Source organism: Sorex fumeus, unplaced genomic scaffold (assembly GCF_029834395.1).
Source record: "Sorex fumeus unplaced genomic scaffold, SorFum_2.1 ptg000081l, whole genome shotgun sequence".
Lineage (NCBI taxonomy): Eukaryota > Metazoa > Chordata > Mammalia > Eulipotyphla > Soricidae > Sorex > Sorex fumeus.
Window position 1 is genome coordinate 16135310 of NW_026606138.1, and position 21469 is coordinate 16156778.

A 21469-nucleotide genomic window follows, 5' to 3' on the forward strand; every position below is an offset into this window, starting at 1 on the left:
AAACGTTTTCTCAGTGAACGGAGCTGTGTCCGCTTCAAAATGTCACTGCTGCCCAGGAAGCTCTGGGCACATCTTTCCGGATAAATGGCCCAAGTCCCATCATTTCAAATACTAACTTACAGGCTTCTGGGCTAGGATTGGTATGAAGGCTCTTAGCTCTCACGCTGCCAGCCCTGGTCCCGTCCCTGTGTAGTCACAGAGTCTCCTGAACCTTGCAGCAGTAGTTCCTGAGCTCAGAGGCCGGAGTTAGCCACTGCCAGCTCTGGGACACACCAAGATAAAATAAAATAAATAGCTCATTTAATGGCGATTCATGGGTGAAATCCCCACATGCTGTACCTACAAATGCTAGCATCACGAGAGCCCTGGAAGGCAGCAGGCAGCTGGAGGGATGGGGCTTGAGAGAGTGGACAGGGGTATGCCTCTTCCCCAGAGAGACTGTTGCAAGCCCCCCAAGGCAGCAGAAACAGGCTAGCAGGACCCCGGCGGCAGCACTGGCACAGAGAGGCACGAGGGGCTAGACCCAGCTCCAAGGTCAAAGGGAGCAAGGGGCAGGCCCGGCTGGAGGTGCAAAGGGCCATGCTGGCATTTGGTCTTTGCCTCTTCATCAGCAGCGCCAGCAGGACACGAGTGATCTCCACGTGTCTGAGCTCTTGGCAGGCAGGATGAAAGGAGAAAGTTGAGGACTCGAGAATGGTGGGCACTCATCTGGGGCCTGCAGAGAGCAGCTGGGAGGAGGTGGGGGGCCCCAGTGAGCACAGACAGCATCTGCCTTAGGGGCTCCTTCAGTGCGGCCCTACCCAGAAGCTGCCCCTTAGGTAATTGCCTCGGACCCAGCGTCAGAAGCATCAGAAGCGGGAAACCGGCCGCTGCCACGCCCTCCACACCAGCCTCTCCTCTCAGGACCAGGAAGGGAAGAGGAGCCCAGAGGTGCCCAGAGCAGCCAGACAGCAGCGGCCCCAGGGCAAGCCAGAGCCTGGAACACTCTATTGCAACTGGACCATCAGCCCGTGTGGGCAGCCCAAGCAGGGACTCCTCCTCACAGTCGCCTCTGGTGCCCCCACTCAGCAACAACAAGGGCCTGGAAGGGGAAAGCACAATCATGGGAAAGCCAGGGGTCAGGAGACATCATGGGGGAGGCATGCTCCTTGCACACAGAAGACCCTGCTCAGCCTGGGCACGGGGAAGCCCTGTGGAGCCCCCTGCAAGGGAACCGTCACCTCCCCAGAGTCAGCTTCCACTAACACCATCACCTTAAACCACCTCCTCTGACGTGGCCCCTCCAAGCTCTCTCAAGTCTAGTCTTCGGGACTCCTACTCCCACCTTCCAGCTCCTGGGGGCTCAGGGCCAGGAACACAGCCAGAACGAGGTGATGACGTCACGCCTCCCCTGGTCCAGCACCCCTGGATGTCAGTCTCACGGAGACAGCCAGTCCCACTCCCTCTGCCTTGCCCAGCTCTCTAGTGTCATTGGCCCGTCCCCACGGGTCTGCACTGCACACCTGAGTGGCCTGTGGAGAAACCAGCAGAAGCATGGTCTCCCCGTGCCTCCCCAGCTCTGCCTTGCACCCCAGGGGTTCCCGGGCACTCCGCAAGTGGCTGCAGGAGATCACAGGACTATGCACATTCATCACCCAAGCCCATCAGCAGCACTTCGTCAGTTCATGCCTGAGGGTCCAGAAAAACACTCTGATTAGTAAAGAAAAATGTCCCTTGCCATAAGGAGCATGGAAAACACTGCAAAGACCAATAGGCAGATGGCTCCACTGGGGCCGTCACCTGCTGGACGACATAGCACACAGGTGCCTCTTCTTCCAGAATGTTCTACCTAGGCAGGGACATGCCCTCCAAGTCCAGCATCCATGGCTCCCAGGCACACAGCTTTGGTCTGACACCAAGTTCCCCAAGCTCTCTACATGCAGATCAGAACAGCCCCCAAAAGTCGCTGTCTGGTTCCATCCTACTGGGGGGATCTCTTCTCCCACAGCCACCCCGAGCCTCCAGGTGCTCAGCCCTCCTGCCTTTATTAGTCTGACTTTATTCATCTGTCTCTGTTAACCATGACTTTATTGGAGGTATGGTCATGAACACAGCCAGGCCTACTTCTCTGAGCAGCTGGCAACCTCTGACAGTCACAGACTGAGAAGGGCAGTGAGACCGGAAGTTCCTCCCTCCCCGAAACACAGCACCCCACTCAGTCCCGGTCATCAGGGGTGGGTGGGAGAGCAGGGTTCAACCACAGAGGCCAGACGCTCCCACTCTCTTCTTGGGTATGAGCTCCTACTCCAAACACATTCCCTGGAAAGTCCCACTGCACCACCCAAGTATCATCACCCATGAGAAAAGCCACCATGATCCCCTATTATCTCAGTGTGGCTCATATTCAAAAATTGTACATGATCTCAATATCTCTTTTAGAGAACTTTTCGATCCAGAGTCTAATCAGCATTCACTCATTACATAAGCGATCATAATGTGATTGCCCATGTAGAGATTCTCAGACTCTCGTTTTTTGGTAAGACAGAACTGCCTGAAAGGTCTGTCTGTATGACAGAATGGCCCATGCTTTCTGTTTCCTTGTTTCTGGATTCCACCAAACAAGCTTGGCATGCATCTCAGACGGGTTCTAGAGAGGACTGCTTAGTCGCAGCCATGATCTCGCTGACTGTTAATGTGAACTCAGACCCTTGGCTAAACACTGAGTGCCAAGTATCCCAAATTCCCTTTTGACCCAAGGAATCTGGAAGGTGCCACCCAGAGACCACAGTAAGGAACCGCTCCACCGCTCCACATTGACCTTTCACCCATGAGCTTCTCCACCTATGATGAGCTTAGCCTGAGATTGCAAAGCAGAGACTTCTTTTTCATTTGTCTTTTTTTTGCTCAGTGCTCAGGGAATCATATGAGGAACCAGGGATTGGACCAGGTTAGTCAAGTATAAGGCAAGGCAACTGTCTTAACCCCTGTATTATCTCTTCAGCCCACAAAAGTAGAGATTTCTAAGTATATTGGCCGATTTTCTGTAAAGAGCTGCTCATTTTAAGTCTCTCTCTTGGATCGTAGCTCTCTACTCATGGTTTTATTTTTTAATCATTCAATGTGCATAGCCCTATCTCTGTCTTCCTGCTGCCCAAGTTTCCTACCTAGGCCAGAAGGGCCCATTCAAACCAGGTCTGTCCCTTCCTCCCTGAGTGTTCCCTTGCTGGCTCCCAGGACCATTAATTTTTCTGAATCCTGAACATGAGACTCATCCTCTTTTTAAAATTATTTTAATTCACCTTAAAAAATTTATGCCTGGGGGGGTTGTTTGGGGGTTTTGTTGTAGTTTTTGTTTTGAGGCCACATTTGGCTGGCTCAGGGCTTACTCCTGGCTCTGTGCTCAGGGGCCATTCCTGGCAGGACTCAGGACACCAAATGTGATGCCAGGAATTGAAGCTAAGTCAACCACTTACAAGGCAAGCATCTTACCCCACTGTACTCTCTCACTTTGTCTCTGTTTTAATTTTATTTGGGGACAGGGGATACTCGCAATAGTGCTGACTCCTGGCTTACTTACTCCTGGCTCTTCACCAGGAATCACTCCTGGTGGGGTTCAGGGGACCACATGGGATTCCAGGGATCAAACCCAGGTTGGCCACATGCAAGTCAAGCGCCCTTCCTGCTATATTATTTCTCTGGCTCCTTGACTTTCTTTAAACAATTAAGTTCACATTTCTCTACTCTGATTATCATTTGCTTTCCTTCCTCATGACCTCCTTTTCCTGTCCTCCATCATTTGCAAAGCACAGACTACTCAGTTGAAAGTGGAGAGAAGGACAGAAAAGGGAGGAAAAATAACCATCATTGAAGTCAGGGACATAATCGACTGTCTCCCAGCTAAAGAAAAGCTTCCCATTTTATAGCTGGGGACATTGTTGACTAGTTCCAGAGCAAGGCTTCAAGCTCAATGGCCATTGTCACATAATTATATTTACAAAACATATCATGCTACTATCCTATTATATGCTTATGTAAAATAGATATGCACAAGAAAACTACAACCATACTTCAATCCCATGCTTCCACTGTCCACTTTAGCATGTTCTACCTTCTAAACTCTATAAATTATTCTACAATTTAAAGTTTTCATTTTCCTTCTAAAGCAGCATTCTTCGACCATTTTTTAAGTATCTGTGGACTGTATCTGTGCTGCACTGGCAGTGATAACCAAGGCAGTCTAGACCAGTGATTTTCAACCTTTGTACACCTGCAGGTCTGTGCACCGGCAGTTGAAGAACTCTGCCCCTAAAAGATCAATTCCAGAGGTGACAGATCTATTTCTGTGTGTTCACTCCTCTCCTCACAATGTCTACACCGGTGCCTAGAATAAGGCACATGCCCTTTTATTGCTTGTAAAAGAAAAAACGGGTCTGAGCTGCACCTTCTACTTGTCCCTTGAGCCCTGCTCCAACACTGTCTCAAGGAGCCCATTTATTCCCTCCCCTCTCTCAGACACTTCTGGACCTGAACATGAGGCCTCTGGCATACCATGGCTTAGCTCTAGGTCTGCCCCACGAGAAAACTGTGAGCTCCTTTACAACAAAGGCTCAAATGCTGTTGCCTGGGGCTGATTCTGAGGATGTAACTCGCAGGGCCTCACACATATAAAGCATGTGGTCTCCCCCAGAGAGTATCCTGGACCCCAGGCCAGCCTCCTCTCCCTGGCCCAAGCCTCAGCAAGTGTGTGCCAGCCCCTCCACCCACAGCTGACCGTCCCAGCACGGCCTCTGAGAGGGTTGGCCCTGCCCGCCGCTCACAAAGGGGCCTTTAGTGCCACCCAGCTGGACTCTTTCAAGAGAAGCACATTCCCTGCCACCACACCTGTCACCGAGTCCAGTGTCCCACCGCTCTGCAACAACACAGAGCTTGTGTTCACCTCGAAACGAGAGCAGGCACGGCAGAGTTGTGGGAAGAAGGGAGAGAGGGGTGAGGAGAAGAAGGCCTTTATCACAGACGCCGGCAGGACATTCGGGCTCTGTGAATGGCACGGGGAGAGGGGGGTCTGGGCAGAGAACAAAGGGGAAAACGGGCTCCATAGGGTCTGGGGACTGCCTACCTGATCTTTCCTCTCAATCTTCTTCTCACTTTTCTCAGGAACGGGATCCTCAGGAGGGACGGTCAGCCGAAGTCTGCAGACATTTGCCTGGGATGGACAGAGCACAGATCTGTTATGAAGCCACTGGGGGGGAGGGGAGGTCCTGTTTCTCCCCACCATAGAGAATGGGGGTGTTGGCACCCCAGAGTCCCAGGAGTTAGATCCACCTGTGCCTAGCCCCTCAGGGTCACTTACAATCCTGATGATCAGAAAAGACTGAAATTGCTAAGACTTCCCAAGTGCTCAGGGCCCCCGAGGATATAAGCTGAGGCTAAAGCATAGGTGTGGGAATAAAAATCAAAATACAGAGCATGATGGGATGTGAGGTTGGCCTTCTGAGCTGTATTCTGGAATCTTCTATCTTTTAACTATATATACATGTGTGTATGTATACACACATACACTGGTTTGACTGATAGCCTTTCTCACAGCATTTAAGGATGAACATAGAAATAAAACGTGGCTTATACACAGAGTGCATACTGCATGCACTTACAAGGAAGGAATTATGACACAGGAGGTAATGAGGAAGAACCTCAAGGGTACGATGCTAAGTGACAAATGCTGGATGGTCCCACTTATAGGAGGTACCTAGTATAGTCAAATTCATAGAGAGAGAGGACGGAGGCTCTGAGGAGACAGGAATGTGGGATATACTATTTTTGTATGTGTATATGTTTTGAGGGCCATACCTCTTGGTATTTAGGACTTACTTCTGGCTCTGTGCTCAGGAATCCCTCCCTCCTGGCAAGGCTCAGGGGACCCGATGCAATGCCAGGAATCAAACTGGAGCCAGATGGGTGCAAATGCTTTACCCTTGTACTATCTCTCCTGTCCTCTTTTATGTATAAATGATTTTTATGGAGGAAATGATGAGTGTTCTTATTGGGGGGGAATCTGGAGTCAGGTCCACATCCAGGACAGGAGGAAATTATTGCCAAGAAGAGCAGCTGAGAACAGAGCCCTCTGCAGAGCCTCCAAAGCCAGCCCTACCCATGCCTTGATCTTTTTTCCTTTTGAAGTTTAGATTCTTTTTTAATTTAATTTAATTTAATTTTACTTATTTTGTTTTTGTTTTTTGGGTCACACTCAGAGATGCACAGAGGTTACTCCTGGCTCTGCACTCAGGAATCACCCCTGGCAGTGCTCAGGGGACCATAGGGGATGCTGGGAATCGAACCCAGGTTGGCCGCGTGCAAGGCAAACGCCCTACCTGCTGTGCTATCGCTCCAGCCCCTGAAGTTTAGATTTTTAAAGTATTTTTTATTTGATTAAAGAAACGACTTAGAAAGTTTTTCTCACCCACTGTTCTATGTCCCACAGATAAGCGAGATCATCCTGTGTTTTCTTTCTTCTTTTGGCTTACTACACTTAACACTACATCTTACGGTTCCAACCAGGTCGCAGAAAATTGCATGATTTCCTCTAACCATGCCCTGATCCTAAGCTTCTGGTTCTAATACTGTGATACAGCTTTGGCTACCATGACAGCAGCCCTGTTACAGCAGCTCTCACACTCTGCACAGTCCACAAGCTAGTTTGCACAATCGCGAGTCTGCCTGGTGCCTGGGGTGGCCTCTGGGCACAATATACCCTGCCACCTGGAAGCCCAATGGTAGATGGGACTATAAAACCTTTAAGTTCAACCTACCAGGACCCTAGAACCCAACACATCCTCCCTGGCAGATGTCCAAGGTTGGAATTTCTTGTGCTCAGGAAACAGAGCCCACAGCTGAACCCGGGCTAGCCCTTCCACAAGCACCCAGTGCCCCTTTGAGCTTGCCCATTTTGTACGAGGCCACTGTACCTTCCCAACAGTGAAGTTTAAACTCAGGGTGACTCTGGGGATAGGAGTGGAAATCCCCTGCTCTGAAATAGGCCTCCTGTTTTCCGAATCTTCCCTCATGACTGAGCAAACTCATTGTTTTTCCCAAGCACATGTCTTGGTTTCAGGATCTCCCTCCATTCCCGTTCCATGCCAGGCACTCTTCCCCACCCACCCACCCACCCTGCCACATGCTCTCATGCTCAGGTCTATCACCACTATTTAGGGAGCAACTTGGCACAAAAACCTTCCAAGTTCCACCAGTTGCATTGCCCAGGGAGACGCCAAGTCATTCCACCAAGAAGCTCTGAGATAAAGCTCTGAGCAAAATCACTGACGGCAAGTCCAGTCCCTACAGAGAGAAGCAGCCCTGGTCTGGCTGCACCAGGGAATTCGCACAAAACATTAAGCAGAAATCACTCGGGAGGGGCCATCCACCTCTGAGAGCCTCCTGATCTTCTCAGAGGGGTTGGGTTGAACCCACAGCCTACCGTTGCAGAGAAAACAAGATGCTCTCCCACATCACATCGCCCCTGCAAGTGTGCACACATGTGCATATGCAATCACATGTGAGTTCGCATGACCAGATGCACTGGGCCACACAATGCACAGACACACAGTTTCTCATACCTACAAGCCGTGGGCCTGCAGGCAAGTTCCTCTCAAGCCAGGAACACAAGGACCCTCTATCAATGTTCAATTTTTTTTATCATTCCCTAGATATGCTCTCCACACTGCAGGCTTTCGAGTAAAACAGCCACATGTGGTCTCACAGTCCTGCTTCCCATGACAGTAACAACATGGTCAGCGGACCGGGTGAGCACTCTACCGTGATGATGGCTCTTGATGGGATGACTGCTTAGAGAATCCCCAAGACTGAGACAAACTAAAAGGCTGAAGAGGAGGCAGGTCCAGAGAAGCCCCAGACCCCATCACACATGAGTAAGGTGGTCCCTCTCTATGTTCAGAACCCTGATGCAGGAGTACCAAGGGTGATTCAACCCATGGGATAAGCACAGTTGTCCCTAGCTATCAGCCCGTACCCAGTGACAGCAGGTTACAGGAAAATGAACCTATAAAATCAAACTTTAGCTTTCATACATTTCTGGTGCTGCAGAAGGAGCATGAGGCTACCTTCAGCCACGGTGATTACTCTGGCTACTTCCAGCTCATGACGTGGGGTCATTCCCAGCAGGGATGGGGTATTATGCGGTGCTGAAGATCTAGCCTGGGGCACAACATGTGCTCCAGCCCCTGAGTCACATGCCGGTCCTGGGCTGTACATGCTTCTCCTTAGAGAAACCCAGAAGGGCTTGGGGACATACTTTGTCCATGCAGAACCAATAGGGTACAAACTATACAGACACAACTGGAACCCTTGGTGGGAACAGAACCAGAGAGCAGCCCAACCAGACAGCCAAATGCACTGTCCTGTGAAGCACTATAGCACTGTAGCACTGTCCTCCCGTTGTACATCAATTTGCTTGAGCATGCCCAGTAACATCTCCATTGTGAGACTTGTTGTTACTGTTGTTTGGCATATCGAATATGTCACGGGTAGCTTGCCAGGCTTTGCCATGCAGGCGAGATACTTTCTGTAGCTGGCCAGGCTCTCCGAGAGGGGTGGAGGAATCGAACCCTGGGTCTGCTGGGTCGGCCGTGTGCAAGGCAAACGCCCTACCCACTGGGCTATTGCTGCTATGGAGAAAATTTTTAAAAAGGAAGCTACATAATAAAGAATAATTACATTTTTGGGATTATTGGAGAGGGTGTCCAGCAGGTAGGTACTGGCCATGCACATGGCCAAACTGGGTTCCATTCCCTGCACCTCACAAGGTCCCTGGATTAGACAGTACCTGAGACCCAAGTCAAAAGTAAGCCCTGAGCACAGCCAGGTATGAGCCCCTCAAAAAAAACAAGAAAAGAAAAATAATCATCCCATTTTTGTTTTTAAAATATATTCAGATGATCTATGCAGATTTAGGAATAAATGTCTTAGGGCTGGGGCAGGCCACCACACCTGTCAGTGCTCAGGTTTATGCTTAGCTCTGAGATCACTCCTGGCAGTGCTCGTGGGACTGACTATACAGAGAGCTGTGGGTCAAACAGCCACAAGCAAAGGGCCTCAGCCATTGTACTATCTCCCAGCGAGCAAATGTCTTTAAGGAAAGAAGAGTAACTGTTGCGTGTGTGTGACACCTGGTTTTGCTTAGGGATTACTTCTGGCTCTGCACTCAGGAATTACTCCTGGTGGTGCTTAGGGGACCATATGGGATGCCAGGAATCAAACCCAGGTTGGCTGCGTGCAAGGCAAATGCCCTACCTGCTGTGCTATGGCTCCAGCCCAACAGTTGTTCCCTTTGGAAAGCAGCATTTCTCATTGCTCACAACTAGTTCAAGTATGTGTAAGTACTTTATTGCAATAATAAAAGCAGCAGTGACAATAATAATAAAGATGAAGGAGAATAAATTCAGAGAGAATGATTAGTCCCTCCTAAACCCACAGGACTGCTCTGGCAACAGGAGACTGCCCCAGAAAGTCTCTGAGCTACTCTGGATCCCTAAACAGAAGCTAAGGAAAAGCCACCAGTGAAAATGGAGGGTGACCCAGTCCACTCCACCTTCCTTGATTATTTACAGGATTTTTAGGATTCTTTCAGGAATCTCCCCTGGAAAACTCTTCCCTCAGGAAAATCCAGTCAGTGTCATCAAAGAAGTGCTTATTTAACTGTGAACAATCTTTTGTGATGTTGATGGCTATGATGTAGTTGCCTGGAGGTCAGGTCTAATCTAGGGAGCTGACAGGGAACTTTCTAGCCAGGAATCCAGAGCTGGTTGGCTCAGACTTTGGCTCAGCTCTGAGCCAAAAGAATCTGAACCTTTCCCAGGACACCCCTGCCCGGGCCAGCCCTCCCTTCCAGGGCATTAGGATGGCAGGAAAGCGCATGTGGGCATTCAGTAGCCAAAAGCACTGCATGGGTGTAAATGCAGACATGAAACGTGTGCCCCCGGGTTGTGCACTGCACCCAAACTACCAAGTCTCACAGCAAGACAAGACTGTGTGGTAGGAACAAAGAAATGAGGCCACCCAACAACACAACACAAAAGCAAACTCTCAGGTCCAAGAACAGGTGGGGTGTGGGGGGAGGGGGAGGGTAAAGGGAGGGTTTGTGTTTTGGGGGGTGATTACCGGAGGTGAAGAGGTCAAAGTGGAATCAGGAAAGTGAACCAAGTACATGGTGACAGATCTAAAGGAGATTCTTGATTCTGAGCCATGTGGAGGATCCAGTGCTAGAGTCACAGCTGACTGCCAGGCCAGGTGAGACATGGGCCCTCTCTCACATATCCCGTCCACCACGCCACAAGGAGCCAGGGCTGGCGGAGCAGAGGTCAAGCCAGCTTTGAACCTCAGTAGCTCCTGATGCACTTACAGAGCAGAGCAGAGAAGCAACACATAATAGGTACTGCCTGGCTCCGTAACTGGCAGCGTGGGCTTCTTTCCAGGCAGATGGAAGTGACGAAGTGTATCTGACACTCCCCAGAGAGGCTTCCACTTTCTCTAGACCATCCTGGGAACGGGTGGGAAGGTAGGCAGGGCACCAGCCCTTGTCTGCCCAGCCCTTGTCTGCCCCACAGGGCATCAGGAGGCCCGCGGGGTCCTCTGAGCACTCTGTGTAGACAGAGCCTTGGGAGTCCATAGGGAGACTCAGCATCCACCTAGCATGGAGTTCTCCCTCCTGGAGCACTGGGACTCACTGGAGGCAAATCTATCCATTACCAATAAACAGGGCAGGAGGGGAACAGGGATTGCTCATCTGTTTACAAAGACAAATTTCCCTAAGGAAATGTCAAATGCATTTACAAAGTCCATGTGGTGACTGTGGGGCCATATCCGGCCCCACCTAACAACACAGGTGTGTTTCCCGTGGGCATGGCCATGCAGACAGATAGACACACACACACACACACACACACACACACACACTCTGTCTCCATGAACAGTCTCTCATATACATCTCTCATGAACTCTCTTAAACACACGCACACACACACATCCCTACATGAACTCCCTTACAAATGTACACCTATCATGAACTGTCTCACACATGTGTGCACACACACCCCTACATGAACTCTCTCACTTGCTCGCTCTGTCTCTGTCTGTCTGTCTGTCTCTCTCTCTCTCTCTCTCTCTCACACACACACACACACACACACACACACAAAGCCCTCGATGAACAGTCTCTCTCTCACACACATGTGCACACATACACACTGGACAGCACCAGAAACCCAGGCCTGGCCATGTGCGGAAGAGGCCCAGCTGGCCAGGCCCTGAGCCTGCAGATGTGTCGGCTTCAGGGAGCTCCAGATGGTAAACACTGAGGCTGAGAGTCTGCAGGAAGAACTGCTCGTGGCCAATGGCCTATAATCAGACGGAAGTCGCTGGCCAGGGGCCCCTGACCTACATACTTAGGCTCCTTTCCTGGGGAGTGCTGAGGGCAGTGTCTGGGCCCCTCCCTCCAGCAATGCTGACTCCACAGGACTTCTTAGCGTGTTCCTTCCCATACCATGAGAGGCTTCACAGGGGGCCTGAGTTCAGAGAGAGAATGGGGGTGAATGAGTAGGCACTGAGACCCGAGTCAGACTGGCAGGGCCGGGATTTCCCCACCGCTCCTCCCCCGCCACAGGGTCAGCTAGAGCTACCAGAACACAGCTCTGGGGCACATGTGTGTCCAGGAGGCTGGAACGGAAATGTGACACTTTAAAAAGTGGCTCTGCTCTCTACCTGCTCCAGATGAAACTCCAGCAGCCACAACCCCCCAGAATCAAAACCCAGGTATGCAGGCTCCAGGGCTGATGCAAGACCACATGGCGGCAGGGGAGACCTGCCATCCCTCCCCATCTCCCACCAGCTTGGGGTCCTGGCTGTCACACCCACAATCTGCCTCCGGGCGCCATCTCAGCACATCAACTGCCTTGATCCAGAGATTCCCAAATGAATCTCAAAATGGATTAGCTCCCTACAGAGATGTCTCTGGACCCCAACCATTTAAAATTTTAGAATTCCAACCTCTCATGATATTCATAATAAGCAACAGAAAATAAATGATCTAGCATCTGCCACTGGCAGGCAGGCTTGAATGGTGGTGGGAAATTTTGAGCAAATCATAATGCCCAAAAGTAGAGAGTATGGGGGAAATTGTCTGCCATAGAGGGAGGGGAGGGCTGGGATGGGGCGTGGGGAGGGATACTGGGGACATGGGTGGTGGAAAATGTGCGCTGTGGAGGGATGGGTGTTTGATCATTGTATGACTAAAACTTAAACATGAAAGTTTTGTAACTGTACCTCACAGTGATTCAATTAAAAACCAAAAAAAAAGTGGTTCTGGGGTCTGGAGCAATAAAACAGTGGGGAGAGTGCTTGCTTTGCATGCGGCCGACCAGGGTTCAATCTCTGGCATCCCATATGATCCCCTGAGTACTGCCAGAAATAACTCCTGAGTGCAGAGCCAGGAGTTATTTGATTGTCAGTTGGTTCTCAATCTCAAACTCCTGAGATTATCACCTGTGGCCTGAAAACAAACCCAAAAATAGTTCTGGGGGTTAAGAAGACAGCACAGGGGTTAAGGCACTTTTCTTGCATGTGGCGAACTCTGCAAGAAAGAGTCACACAGGGTCCCCCCAGCACTGCCATGAGTGATTCTTGCACACAGTGTCAGGAGTAAGCACTGAGAACAGCCAGCTGTGACCAGAACAAACAAAAGAAACAGTTCTGGACTATGGCGATAGGAGCAGGGGCAGGAATGGGACCCAGGGTTTCAGCACTGCCCAGAATAACCCAGTACGCTGTACACTGGGTGTGAGCCAAAAGTCAGTAATACTGTCACTGTCTGTCTTCCCGTTGTTCATCGATTTGCTCAAGCGGGCCCAGTAACATCTCGATTATAAGACTTGGTTGTTACTGTGTTTGGCATATCGAATACGTCACAGGTAGCTTGCCAAGTTTTGCCGTGTGGGCTTGATACTCTTGGTAGCTTGCCAGACTCTCCAAAAGGGGCGGAAAAATTGAACTCGGGTGCGCCATGTTGGCTGCGTGCAAGGCAATCGCCCTACGCACTGTGCTATCGCTCCAGTCCTCAGTAATACTAATTAATAAAAATTAGTTCTGGGGGCTGGAGAGATAGCACAGCAGGTAGGGCGTTTGCCTTGCACGCGGCCAACCCAGGTTCGATTCCCAGCATCCCATATGGTCCCCTGAGCACCGCCAGGAGTAACTTCTGAGTGCAGAGCCAGGAGTAACCCCTGTGCATCGCCAGGTGTGACCCAAAAAGCAAAAAAAAAAAAAAATTAGTTCTGCTCTTTCTGCCCATTAACATGACTTCCAAGTACTGACGTACTTCTCCACCCTGGCCCTCATCTGAGCAGCCCGGACTGGGCCAGCACACTAAGGATTTGGAGCTTCCTGGTGAGTCTGTGTGGATCTAGGGTTGACAACCAACTGACAATCAAGAGGCTGACATCCTGGCTGTGCGCAGCAGGATGAGGCAGCTCGGACGCCCGGAGGCTTCCAGAACTGTCTAGCACCTCACCTGGGCCAGCACTCCCATCCCAGCCACCTGCTTCCTGCCCAGCGGGTCACAGTTCATGAACTGGCTCCAGCCCAAGCTCTGCTTCCTGTTTTCTACTCGCCGATTCCAAGCCAAGAGTTACTCCTTTCATACCCTATAGGCTCCTCTTTTTACATTTCTGTTTTTGTGTGGGGGCCACACCTGGCTGTGCTCAGAGCTCACTCCTTACTCTAGGCAGTACCTGGGGGCCCATATGTGGTGCTCAGAATGAACGCAGGGTGAATGCATGCAAGGCAAGAGCCTTACTCCGTGCGTTCTCTCTGGGCCCCAGCTCCTCTGTTTAAAGCACTCTAAGAAGCCTGGGGAGAGAGGGTCCCTCGCACCATCTGCTCAAGGCGTAAATCATGGCTAATGCAAGCAACGACCTCTAGGTTTAGGTACATAAAACTCTACGGAACATGGGAGGGTGGAGGGGGGTGGGGGAGAGGGAAATCATGGGAGGCTTCCTGAAGGAGATGACCTTTCATTGGAAGTGAAGGACCAAACAAGGCAAGCCACAGCATCAAAAGTTTGGCAAATGGCAGTTTTTTTGGAACGTCTGGACAGAGTATGTGTCAGCTCAGCTGGGGTCTGGCTGCAGGGCCGGAGGGGAATGGCGGGCAGAAAGATACTGAACGAAGACATTTGTGCTTTTTCCTGGTTGCAATGAGCAGCCCTTGACGCAAAGGAATCGGGTGACAGGATTTTGCCTTTTAGAAAGATCACTCTGGCCTTTAAGAGCCCAGCAGAGTCAACAGTCTCATTGACACTTTGTGAATCTCACTCGTGCAAAGAGGAAGGGAGAGGAAGTCACTGTGTGCTCTCAGAAGCCCCAGACAGGCTCCGGATCAGACACACCTGGAGGAAACTCTGAGCCCATCCCAAAAAGAACCGCCAAAAATATTTCAGCACAGAATGCTTCCTAGCTAGTTCTGTCAGGTTCTGTTGAGACTAGCAGACTTCGAAGAGTTTCGTGAATTAGCCAGGTTCAGCCCCACCCCAACCTCAGTCTTCTTGTTGGGTGTGAATACTCCATACGTGCTCCATACACTCCACACAGATAGGCAGGCAGCCAGAGACCGCCAGGCTGCTTCCCTCAGGGGCCTGCTCCACTCCCTACTGGCACAGCCAATAAATATATCCATATGAGGAAGGAAAGCAAGTTCTTTTTCCTTTTTATCCCCATCTTTATTGAGGCAACATGATTTAAAATACAAATAATAACTTCATGCATACACCATTCCCACACCATACTCACAATCAAAGTGCCTCTGGACCCCACCAATGTCCAAAAGACACCTCCCATCTACCTCCTCCCAGCTAAGCACAGTTCTGTTGCCTTTGGCCATTTGTTGCTCCCTTACTATGAATCTTGATACCTGGTGTAGGAGAGATCATTCTTTATCTGTCCATCTCCTTCTGACTGGCTTCACTCAACACTATACCCTCCAGTTCCATCCATGCAGTGGCCACTGTATGATGTCGCCCTTTCTTACAGCTGTATACTACTCCATTGTGTAAATATCCGACAACTTCTTGATCCATTCATACATAGTTGGACTCTGCAATCTTATATCAACTGCTATAATGAACAGAGGTGTGCACATGTCCTTTGGCATAAATGTTTTTGTGTATGGGGAGTAGATGTGGAATCGCTGGGTCATATTTTATTTACTTTTTTGGAGAAATCTCCATAATGGGAAAGTAAGTTTCTTGAAAGTCCCCACAATTCACTCCTGTCCATCCCACATGGGACTATGCAAATAGGGTGAACCGAAGCTCCAAGGTCTCCAAAGTCTCCACGGCGCCCACAACTGACACTGCTGGCTACAGGGGCTCATCCCTGAAGCCACAGCCAGCTCCACGGTGTGGCCTATCAGCAACTCAGCCTGAAGGGCCCTGGTAGGCTCCAGGTTTGGGTGAGGGGTACAGGGGACTATTGGCACACCCCTCCCAGGTGGCTGTTGCAGCCAGCATCCAGATATTGTGGTCCCCAAGGCCCTGCATCCCTCCCTCAGGGCCCATAGGCCCCTGTCTCTGGGAACAGGAAGGGGAAATTTCCAGACCCACTCAGGGGTAGCCAAGGCAGAGACAGTGCTGAGTCAACCAGACAGAGAAGGGCTGGAGGACAGGGGTACACTGGAGAGGGAGGGATGCCTGGGAGCCCTTCTCGTTTTCAACGCAGGAAGTTTTTGTCAAATAGAAATTTCACCCAGAGCAGGCTAGGGGACCGGCCTATCCCTGTGGCCTTGGCAGGTTCTGCTATTGTTGTTTTTTTTTCCCTAATGTCACAAAGGGGCCGCAGCACCAACACCCATACTAGCCCTGAGACCCCGCCTCCGAGCTGAGCAGCCACACCAAAAATATTTGGCTGCACCAAGCAACACATGCCTTCCCCAAAGTACACAATCGGGCCACACCGGTGACCTTTCGTCTCAAAGGTCCATTCACTGAAATCAAAAATTCCTGTCAAAATGAGGGCGCGATGCCGACCTTTCTCCAAATGTGGCCCCCTCCCCATTCTGCACAGTCATTCTGGTGGGGGAGCTCCCCCAGCCAATTTCTCTTCCTGCCATTGCCATAGATAAGACTATTTTTAGAGCACAACTGGTTGGAAGGCAGATTTTTTTTTTAAATTGCTCAACTCCTGTTGGTTGGCATGCACAAATATCTCTGGAAGCTTTGTTTATCAGCTGGCAGAAATGACCCTCCCACCTTTTTTTCTTCCCCCTTGAGAGATGGTTCCAGATAAGAAGGAAGTGCTCCTGTAAGCGGCAGGCACCAGGCAAGGATCACTGGGGACGGCTAGACAGCCGCATGCCCTTGCCGGCTGACTCTGAGCTCCTGCTCAGTGTCACTGGTCACTGTCACCACATCTGGCCAGCCGGGTCCCCGTAGCCCCTCATTTGGTAAGTCCTTGGGAGGAAGCAGGAATGCTATTGTAATAATGAGCATGCTATTGCTTGATGTTATTGCTTGCCCAACCTCAGCGAGAATAACGCAACTTTATTTAAAAACTTTTCACTTCAAGAACTCTTCTCATGATTACTTGATATACAATTTCATTTCCAAGGCTATTCTTCCTGCTATTCTTAAGTAAATAAATAAAGATGTTTTGCAGACCCAGCATGCCATTGTTGAATAGCAGGTGCCAAGGGTTGCACTTAGATGAATGATTTCCTCCTTTCTGTATGTGTATGTCACCTGCCTTACAAATTCCCCTTCATTCTGGAAGACTCAACTCACATGTCTCCTGCAGAGGGAGGCCTTCCTCAGGCACTCTGGGAAAAATCTCTCGAAATCAGCTTCCACCCAACTTTGTCAACATTCTACCTATCCCCATAATAACTGTTACTTTGGATGAGGAAGGTTGGTCTGTGGCAACTGCCTCCATCAGTGACATGATGCTCAATGCTCAGCCCTGAATCACTGAGATGGAGAACTATAAACCTAATCAAGTAAATCGATAAATCGACCAACAGATAACAGCTTTCTGCCAGGCCTTGCCCCTCATACTCAGAGATAATACCTGTGACATTTGTGAATCGGAAGCAGACGTAGGTATCATAAGAGAAGACCTCAGTGTCTCCTTTGGTCTAGACCTTCAGGTCTATTCTTTTATCACTCTGCTCAGAATAAATAACCCTATACGATCCAGCAAGTCTTCCCATCCTCCCTGTCATCTTGTTCAAAAGGCAACAGCTTCCACTAGACTGTCCGCTGTGCTACACTGCAAAGCATTTTATAAAACTCAGAAAAATTTGAGAAAAATCTTCAGAGATATTAGCTAAAGTACTAATACAAATACTATGTTAGCTATAGTACTAATATATATACCTTGTCTATATACATTGACAATATACCTTGTCTATACTGCACACGATACACTATAACTAGCGTACTGGCTTATCTAGCATACTAGTCCCATTTGCATTCACCCACATAGAACTCTAGCTGCCCAGCCAGTCCCATCTCTGGGACTTTCATGGGAAGTCAAGGCAGTCTCCTCCTGCAGGGACCCAGTGTGACTTAAGGCTAAATTTTCTTCTTTCCTGATTGCACTTGTATTCCGATAAAGAAAGATTTCATAGATGAAAGGCAAAAACTCATATGTGAGGAGGGCTGGGGAAGTTGTTGGAAAACCTCTTAGATCTACTGGGGATCTTGTTTTCTGAATCTAATGATTGGAGACACCAAAGTTCTGCCAACCCTAACTGGCAGTGTGGTCGACTCACGTACACGAAGAACACCACATCTTTTGTCAGGGCTAAAGAAAGATAACAGAAAGGTGTCCACGAGGAACGGGGGAATATAAGAGCAAATAAAGGTGACTGCAGAAAGCAGACCTCCTGCGAAGCTCGGTCTTAAAAGAACTTGCTTCGAGAACTGCAGAGATGGGATAATGCCTACCACAGCCCCGCTGCGGGGACGAAGAAAGGACTGGCATGCCCCAGAACAGGCGCACCGCGAACTCGGAGAGGTGCGCGCCCGGTCCCAGGTGAGAGCGTGCCCGCGCCGGGTCCCCAGGTGAGAGCTGCCCGCGCCGGCCCCCAGGTGAGAGCTGACCGCGCCGGGCTTCGGGGATCGCCGCCTCCCTCCTAGCCCGAGGGGAGCCCCCCCCCACCCCGGGTAGAGCCCCTCAGCAATCAGCGTCTCCGCCGTCGCCTGGGGAAGGAAGAGCTGCGGAGTAAAGGCGTGCACTCTTCAGTCCAGACAGAAGGGGCAGCGGCCTGAGGCGTGGCTGGGGTCCGGCCGAAAGCTGACCCCCCCAGTTGGCGTCCGTGCCTCCCCGAGTCCCGCAGACGGGAAGCGGCACCGCACGGCTACTCACCCTCCGGCCGGGCGTCCCTGGCGCCTTGGCGCCGCCGCCAGAGAGCAGGGTGACGGTGGACGTGGAGCGCAGCATCCCGCGGGCCTCCAGCTGCGGCTCAGCCCCGCGCGCCGGCCGGGGAATAGGCGCCCGGGCCCGCCCGGCGGGGGGCGGGGTCACAGAGGGGCGGGGCCCGAGTCCGAGTCCCGGGACAGCGGAGGGGCGGGGCGGGGCGTCGTGGGCGGGGTCACAGAGGGGCGGGGCCCGAGTCCGAGTCCCGGACAGCGTCGGGGCGGAGCGGGGCGGGGATCCAGGGGGTGGGATCAAAGGGAGGCGGGGCCTGAGGCTGAGACCCGGATAGCGTCGGGGCGGGGCGGGGCGCCGGAGGGGCGGGGTCAGAACGGGGACGGGGCGGGGCGGGATCATTCAGGGGCGGAGTCGGAGCGGGAGGGGGCGGGGCTGGAAGGGCTCCGGGGGCGGGGCGGGGCGGGGCGGGCCGGAGTTCTCCCGCCTGACCCGTCAGGCTGCATTTTCTCTGTCCGAGGGACCGAGGATGGACGCTGCCAGGGTGAGAGCGACCCTTTCCCACTGGGCTGAGCCCTTTCAGGCTCACACCCCAGGCGGGAAGGAGCTCTGCCCCCTGCCCGGACACCCCGGTTTCCTCTGCCCCCGCGATAGTAAGGGCCACCTGTCCTGTGCCATGGCCCATGCAAGCGCGGCACTCCTCACCGGCTGTCACTTCCTAGGGTGGGTGCCAACCCTGTGTCCTTCCAAGCAGCCCGCACTGCTGTTCTCGGGAAGTCTAGTGCGGACTGGGAAATGGACAGGTGCGGTTCAGAGGGAGGAGGCGCAACTTTCCTATCAGGGAGCGTTCCCCTCACCCTAACCCTTACCGCCTCAGCCTCGGAGCTGGCCTGGGTAGAAAATGACTACCCTGATGACTGGACCCTGACGCACAGGTAGGAACAAACCTGATGGAGTTCATCACCAATGACTGCCAGGCGCCAGGCAGGCCACAACTTCATCCAGTCACTGCACAGGGCCACCTTGGAGTCAGGCGCTAGGAACCTCCTAAAGCCCCATTTTGCAGATGAGAATGCTGACTCTCCTGGAGAGTGAGCACAGGGACCTGATGGGCTGCTAGGTGGCGAAGTTAAACTTGACCCTCTGCTGACTGACCTAGTGTATCACTTACCCACACACTTCCCACCAGCGGAAGATGAGATCTCGAACCCCAGAAACCCACTTGTGCAAATATGGGAGGAAGTCAAGAGACTCGAAGTGCCTAAAGGCATTGAAAATCCTGTGGGATAAGAAGCAGGTGGCAGGAACACAGCCAAGGGGCACTGAGCCAGGTGCTGTGGAATCTGCTGTGCTCAGTTACCAACTAGGATGAAGTATCCTAGGGATAAGTGGATGTTAGCAGAGAAATTCTGGCTTCTCTGTTCCCTCCAAGCCTGCAGCAGAAGGCCTCCCCACTCAGCCTCCAGAGCCTCCTCCTTCACCCAAGCCATCACTGGAGCCTGGGTCTGTCCCCTTCTCTTGTCATGAGCTCAAGGTCATACGTGAGGGCTCATCCTCTTCTGGATGCCAGTGTGGCACCATCACAGAGGAAGCTTGAGAAGTGCTTCTGAGCAGGTCCCCTGAGGGTGCTGCCTTTGCAGAAGGGGCATCTCAGTCACCTCAATCCCACATCTGCTCCCTGCCCTTGTCCTCGCTGCAGCTGTGCCTGCACCTATGTGTGCATGTTCTCACCACATGTCCAGCAAGGTGGACACTGCCATCATCCCTACATTCCAGGCATACTAAACTTATCTAACTAGTCTTCTAACTCTGCATTTCTTGGGTTCATTTTTGGCTTTGATATCTTGGGGGGGTTGGGTTGTTCCCAGTCTGGTCCAGTGTTTAAGGGTCCCTATCAACAGTGCTCAGAGAACCATGCAGTGTCATGGATGGAACCCAGGGCTCCCACATGCCAAACTCAACCCTTTGTACCATCTTCCCAACCTCTGTCAACTATATCCCGCCATCCACTCACTCTCCCAACTTGAAGTCATTCACAAGCAGTCACTTTCCATCCTACTTCCACAAAATCCTATGTTGGTGGGGTGTGAGGCCAAAAGTTGGGGCTAATTCAAAAAAACAAAAGTGGTCAAAATTTGACTGCCAAATAGCAGCAAGAGTTAGAGATAGCTGCAAGGTTTCCACCGAAGAGGAAGTTAATGATTACTATTGTTTTATTATGCTGCAATGAAGAGGAAGGAAATGGACCACACTTCAGACAGATTCAAAACAACCCGGCATCTTCACTGTTTGTTTATGTGAGTGCCAGTGCCCAAGTGATCGCCCAAAACAGAGTCACCATTCGAGAGGAGTCCACAGACTCCACTCTTCTCCTTTACCACAGTCTTATTCACATTGTTCACTTGGTAGTCAGTCAGCCTGCAATTTTATGGCTCATTGCAGGGACAACACTCTGTGCCCTTGGTGAGGAGAGGGTGAGGAGAGGAACTTGTTTACTTCTCTGCCCACCCCTTGTCCTCCTACAGTAATTGATGTGTTGTGAAGAGCCCAACAAAGGTCAAATTAATAAATATTAGAGAGTAGTTGGCATCTTGCAATTGTACAGTAAATGGACCGAATTTAGAAATAATACTATGCGTGTTGAGTGACGTCAGCCCGAGGGAAAGGAACACACTCAGAATGATCTCTTTCAAATGCAGGATATAAAGAAAGCTCAAAGAGGAATATCAACTGCAATAGAATGGCAGTTGAATTGAAATGGCAATAGACATGAAGAATAGGAAAACTGGTCTTTAGTAGGAAAGTTGGCACTGGGGAGGAGTAGGGGGATAAGTTTGAGAAGGGAACAGTAGGTCAATGCAGGAGGGAGAAAGTGCCTGCCACAGAGGCAGGTTGGTGGAGGCAGGGGGAAACATGGGAGGGAAACTGAGGATATTGGTGGAGAGTAATGGACACTGGTGAAGAGATTGATGTTGAAACAATATATGCCTGAAACTCAATCATAAATATCTCTGTAACTTTGTAATTCACAATGATTCAATTAAAAATTATCAATTTAATTAAAT

The 21469-nt window shown here is 51.1% G+C and overlaps 1 protein-coding gene across 1 annotated transcript in view; it reads right to left on the minus strand.

The window, feature by feature from the left end:
• The window catches only part of MYZAP (myocardial zonula adherens protein), a 106877-nt gene extending 88370 nt beyond the window's left edge, over positions 1–18507 (minus strand). Inside the window, exons 1-2 of the mRNA XM_056130769.1 lie at positions 18402–18507; positions 5096–5182 (exon numbers count right to left, since the gene is read on the minus strand). Of these exons, the coding sequence (XP_055986744.1) occupies positions 5096–5182; positions 18402–18476 (162 nt within the window). The 5' untranslated portion in view covers positions 18477–18507. The remainder of the gene's footprint in view (positions 1–5095; positions 5183–18401) is intronic.
• Positions 18508–21469: the final 2962 nt, after the last annotated feature.